The sequence below is a fragment of the Salarias fasciatus genome, chromosome 18 (assembly GCF_902148845.1).
Source record: "Salarias fasciatus chromosome 18, fSalaFa1.1, whole genome shotgun sequence".
In the NCBI taxonomy this organism is placed as follows: Eukaryota; Metazoa; Chordata; class Actinopteri; order Blenniiformes; family Blenniidae; genus Salarias; species Salarias fasciatus.
The window spans coordinates 25,264,435-25,270,441 of record NC_043762.1 but is presented as its reverse complement, the minus strand read 5'-3'; the positions used below and the strand labels follow the sequence as shown (position 1 = coordinate 25,270,441).

Here is a 6,007-nt window from a genome sequence, read left to right as displayed (position 1 = left end):
TTTCAATAAGATTTACTTAACATGAACTACAGTAACACTGCGCCTACGAAGGTCATGGTACTGTGAAATACCGGTTATTAGGTGGAGCTGAGCAAATATAGACCCTGCAAGTGAATTAAACAGACAAGCTGGGCCCTGATGTGTCTCGTGTTGGTGAAAGTTTAAGCCAATTCCAAGAAATTCTGAGGCCAATAGATTTAAAAAGAAGAATGATATTTGGTATCAGGTATAAATGTGTCAATCCGTGCTGTCATTAGTGAATCACCAAGGATTTAAGGGGAAAAAGTCTGAAAATATCTTTCAATGACGCCCTTTGGGTGCAATTTCAAACTAGAGTACCTATTTTATAACCGTGTGTGTTTGTGTGTGTACCTGGTAATCGATCAGGGCCACGGATCACGTTCCCTCCTCTAATCTCTCGAAGCAGCGCCCCCTGCAGTACGAACTGACTCATTACAAGTGGCTGTGAGCCGCTCACACATTCACAGCTGCCTCCTGTCAATGATCGACAGTCAGTTCACCATAACGCTCCTGCTTTTTGTTTGAAATTGATAAGTGGAGATACATTTTAAAAACATTTACAATCAGATTGTGTCTGAGGTTCTTCTTTCATGAAAAGAACAGTGAAGCTGCAGTCTCTCCGTCTTCATTAATGACTGATTAATTCAAATAAGTCTTGAATATGTCACAGATTATGTTGTATTGTCATCAAAAAATGTTTGTAGCATCGAATTTCACATTTAACTCCGTCTTAAGTCATAAAATTAATTATTTTTTGAGATGTTGCTAATGAATAAAAATGTCTTCAAGTAATCAAACTGGCATATAATGGGTTAAAGCAAAGAAAATTGCTGAACATTACCGAACATACAGCATTTTTGTGCAAGACAATTTCGAAATTTGATGTAAATTAGCCAAGAAAGTTTAACACAAATTCAAAAATTACAGCCCAAATGCAAAAACCACAACACAACTCTAGAACCACAACACAAATGAGGAAGTTACAACACAACTGCAAAAAACAACACAACAGCAAAACACACAGTACAACAGAAAAAGCCACGCACCTGCAGCCGCCCAGGCACAACCACAAAATCCACAGAGCAAATGCTTCTGCTGATGTGTTGACCCTTCAGGGCCACCGTATTGATGTCTTTTTTCAGGTGATGAATTATCTGGGATTCTTACATCAGCCAGTCTAACTTTTTTCTTCAAAGATGTGCAGCTTCAGATTCAAACTTTTCCACACTGAGACAACATTCACATTCATGAATGATTTATATTTTATGCAATTTTTTTTTTTTTTTTTTTTTGCACAGAAAAAGAATATAATACAGAATTGCAAGAAATAAAAACTGACAGAAAAGAAAATGTTCCAAAGTGGCTGATATGAAATCCTACCTACCAATAAAGATTAGAATGATAACAATAATAATAATTATTATTATATATAACAAAGGCTGAAGGCACAGCAAGCAGAGAAAACTAACAACAAAAACAGTCACAACATATCAACACTAATTGGACAGCACATAATACAATAATTGAGCCTTAAAACACAACAAGGAAGAAATCAATTCAGATGATTTTTCCATAGAATTCCAGACTTCATGCAAAACTTGATGCTTGAACTTACAACAAATTTTGTGTGTTTTGTAGTTGAGTCGGAGTTGATGTCTGATGAAAAAAACCACTGCAGACAGCTTTATAGAGGTGAAATATTATGAAAAGAGTTTTTCTTACCAGTCTCAGAATGCTGTGTATTTCAGTGGAAATTGCTCCTGGTCTGATTGTGGTGGAAATTCTGACCAACTGAGGAAAAAAACTGCCTCTTTCAAGATGTTGGGAGAGTTAAATGGTAGCAGGACAGTCGCAGACACAACAATGGAGGAGTTTCCTACCCTCATGCTGGTCTCATACTGTGTTCAGTCCGTTTAGTGACCTTTGACCTTCAGTCACACCACACCAGAGTGTATGTGCACGTGTTTGTGCACTGGTTTTTGGAAGACAAAATCTCACCAACAGCAGTCACATCACTTCCTCCTCTGCAATCTGCACAAAAATCAATTAAGTTTCAGTTTAGAGTCATTCCTCAGTGGTTGCACTTTCCTTTTATGGAAGTGCATTTTGTTCTTGTGAAAGAAATCTATACTAGCTCTCACAAATTCAATTAAATAAAGATTTTAGAATACAAGTCAGTTTGAGCTTTTGGTGCAATTTATATGTTGCATATTAGATCAATATTACATATTTTATCAATATTAAAATGCATAATATCCTGTAGAACTGCAATAACATTAAATTTCCCATGCATTGTGCATTCATGCAATGCATTTCAAAACATTTGGTCAATGAAATGGAGCTTTATTAGACCTGATTGAGATTGGATTGCTTTTATGATTTTGAAGTTAAAAGTATAAAAATCAGTCAAATTTGATAAAAAAAATATATACGCTGGTGAAAACGTACAGAGTAGGGGAAAAATTAATAAATAAACCTAAAAAATATAGTCAAAGAAAAAGAGGGATAGCAGTTCGGTCCATGAAGAGAACGATGAGGATAACATTTAGAATTATAAATGTCGATGAACAAAGACATCAAAATTACAAATACTTACTGAAGTGTTGCTTTATTTTTTCGTAAATCCTCATTTATAATCGTGTTTATAACATGAAGGAAGGCGTCTGGAGAAGGAGGCGCAGTGATCCTGTGACCGCTGTCTGGAGAAAGGTGGAGCAATACCCCAAGCGGCCGCTGGGGGCGCTGTGTCCCGCTGCGTCAGCCAGCAGTACCGGATGTTGCTCTCCATTTCCGGTCCGCTAGCGGCGGTAAGTCGCTCCGAGTTTTGTTTACTCGGCTTCAGCCTTCCGCTCTCCAGGCATGTTCCGAGCTCCAGAGAGACCTCAGCGGAGTCCCGGGGAGATGCAGCCGGCCGGAAGGCACCCTTCCCCGGCCGCGGGTTGGAGTTTCCCCGGCGCTCGCCCTCCGTACCACGGACACCACGAGCGGTCCCCGCGGGGATTCTCTCCGTACTCCACCGGCTCTCCTTCTTTCTCCCTGGGCTCCGGTCGAGGATACAGGAATGGGTCTCCGGGTGGGTACCGGGGCTTCAGAGACTCGCCCACCGGGTTTCGTGGTAGTCCCCGGAGCTTCGGAGACTCCCCGGGCGGGGGCAGAGGCGGACGCTGGAGCTCCGGAGACTCCTCGGGGGGCTTCTCGGGCGGCCCCCGGGGTTACGGAGATTCTTCCACCGGCTTCGGGAGCGGCTCGCGGGGATTCGGAGGTCAGAGGCGCCGTAGAGGGGACGGACACCGGTGGACACATTCTTTTAGCCCCTCAACTCCCAACTACAAGGTAAATTCACACGAAGTTGGAAAGTGACCTGAAATCTTGAAATTTTCTAGATAAGATGAGGGGAGCTGATCACTGGTATTACAATCAAGAGCAGGACCTTGTAAATGTGGTTTCGAGCTTTGTGATCCCTACCAGGACATCACAGCCGACATTCTTGTGTTTCCAGGCGGGATCTGCAGACACGCCGGTGGAGAGGTACTTCAGCCCGTCCATGGTGCAGGATCCCTGGAGGAACCTCCAGCCAGTCACAGCCACAGAGGCCGCCGCCAGGAGGAACAAATGACTTGAAATGAGCAACAACCGATCCTTCAAGTAGAAGACAAGAGGCACAAGGGGAGCAGCTGGAGACTGGACTCTGACACAAGCAGGAAACACATCCCGGGCTTTGGCTCTGGGTCACCAGCAGCGTGTTTGTCTGCGGCCTCAGGGATCATTCATCTGATCGGACTGCTACACTGACGTGTGAAGCTTTTAACTCAAAGTTTTATTACGTTTTAAGTTCTTTGAATATTTTATTATGGTATTGTTTGTTTTAAAAAAAAGTTTGTTTTTTATTTTTTTTTAAAATAAAAAGCAAAAATCTTGTGTTGTAAAGTTTTTCTTGTTTAATCATTCGATTTGAAATGGAGGGATCATCAACAGGGTTTTCATTATTTTTCATTATATATGGGGGCAGTTTCATTTAAATACAACCCTCATTCGTGTGTGAAATGTTATTAAAACATATGTGGTGGTTGGTATACAAACATTCGTCATTTACTTTCGAAGGAGGTGTGAAGGGAGATTGTGTGGCTTCACTCCAGATAACTCTGCTTTTACTGATTGATTGTAAATAACAGGCTTTAAATTCTGCACTAATCTGAAATTTCTCAAGAAATAAGGAGTGGGTTGAAATAACTTCATGAGTATTACAGAGAAGATCATTATGACAAAAAAAAGTGGTAACTCCAACCCAGATAATGTGACAAAATAAAAAAAAATGACCAGATAAATTTGAATAACAAAATAAAAAGATGCAAAGTGACATGAGGAAATTAAGATTTAAAATCTCAACAAAAAGATAAAATTCAATCACCTCAGCAGATCTGCACTGCATGAATATGTAAAGAAATGAAAATCAAACAGTGTAGTACGCAAACAGAATAAAGAGCCACAGGTTGAAGTCCACGGGTCTAAAAACAAGCATGCTCCCACTAGATGTCAGTGTGATTCCATGGAAATGTTTTTATATAGAATTCAGTCTTCTGTTCTCAGAGAAACACTATCAAACTACAGGTATAAAGCTACGGATTAAAGATAAAGCAATAAGACTGTTAAGGTGAAAAATACTTTAGTAAAGCTACACGTAATGATCAAAACCAAACTGTAATCAGAGCTGCAGTTTAATAACAGATTAATAAAATGTTAGCACCTCAAGGGAAAACTTGTAAAATTACCAGCATACACAAGCAGCATGTTAACTTAAAGAGTTTTAGTTTATTTTTCAGCACTTGAAAGTGAGTAGAGTTGATGATAAAGTGGAAAAGCAGCAGTAGAATCCAGAGAGTCTGTACAATTTGTAAAGACAGGTGAGATCAGATCCTTACCCTTTGAATTGACGTGCTAAACTCTTTATGCAGTTAACACATTCACTTGATTTTGTATGTTACCATCACAGCTGAGTGCTCTCCCCTGTAAAAGCAGTGTTAATCATATGCATAGATAAAAGTTTCTCTGGTCCTGTTATGTTAATGACTGTGAAACCTTTCAAGGAGGGAAATCTGTGGGTCAAGTCTGTGGGTGAGAGGTGAAACCGCCTCGGGCCCCCTTTTAAAGGTGCATTAAGGAGTTTGCACGTTTTATGCGAAACAACGGCCCCGGCAGGCCTTGGGCGTAATGCAGCTTAGTGAAATGCTCGTGTCTGTGGCTTGTATCCATGTACGTGCACGGAAGAGGGGAACTCCTTCCTCGCTCTTTCAGTAGCGTTCGAGTAAAATGTAAGATTCTTTTGCCTGCGTGGGGTCTGTGCTGGAGCTGTGGCAGTGCTAGAAGCAGGTCTTTTCTTATTTTCTGGAAGATCCATCCTCATACTGCTCAGTTGTTGCTCGCTAAGCATCTGGTGGAGAAAACGAAACCTAAGGATATCAGGCCAGCGGGAGCGCGCATTACGTCACATTCTCTCAAATTCTCAGCAAAAAAATGCTGGTGCCCGACCGGCACTGCAACTTTCAAGTGACAATTTAATGCTGTTAGCGGTACTTGCAATGAATATGTCAGGGCACATTGTACAAATTATTGAATATTTGTAACATATTTATGGTGGAAAATAAGTATTTTTAAAGTTGAAAAACTCCTTAATGCACCTTTAAGAGACGTTGTTTTGTTTTTGTTTTTTTTAAGGTTACAAAGATTTAATCGCCCATTGAAAAACAATGCATCTAAAGGCATATACATACTTTAGTAGTACTGTTCATGAAATTTTAAAATAAATCATGGAAGAAATTCATTTTAAATTATAAAGTTTAATAGTATAGTAGACTACCTGGTTATCCTAACTCTCACAGGTTTTTAAATTTATCTTAAAACTCTTAAACATTTAATTTAGAATATATTACATAATTACATAAGATGTTAATTACATTAACATCCTAAGAGACCTCTATACTTATACTAC

General features: G+C 39.9%; 1 protein-coding gene across 1 annotated transcript; it reads left to right on the top strand.

Moving 5' to 3' along the window:
* The first annotated feature begins 2,805 nt into the window (after positions 1 to 2,805).
* mplkip (M-phase specific PLK1 interacting protein) lies at positions 2,806 to 3,937 on the top strand. Its single transcript, XM_030115282.1, has 2 exons — positions 2,806 to 3,354; positions 3,521 to 3,937. The coding sequence occupies exons 1-2, from the start codon at positions 2,881 to 2,883 to the stop codon at positions 3,635 to 3,637; spliced, it is 591 nt and encodes a 196-aa protein (XP_029971142.1). The 5' UTR covers positions 2,806 to 2,880; the 3' UTR covers positions 3,638 to 3,937.
* The last annotated feature ends 2,070 nt before the right edge of the window (positions 3,938 to 6,007 follow it).

Coding starts and splice junctions, on each gene's coding strand:
- mplkip (XM_030115282.1), top strand. CDS start 2,881: ATGTTCCGAGCTCCAGAGAGACCTCAGCGGAGTCCCGGGGAGATGCAG. Junction 3,355..3,520: donor CCTCAACTCCCAACTACAAG/GTAAATTCACAC, acceptor TTGTGTTTCCAG/GCGGGATCTGCAGACACGCC.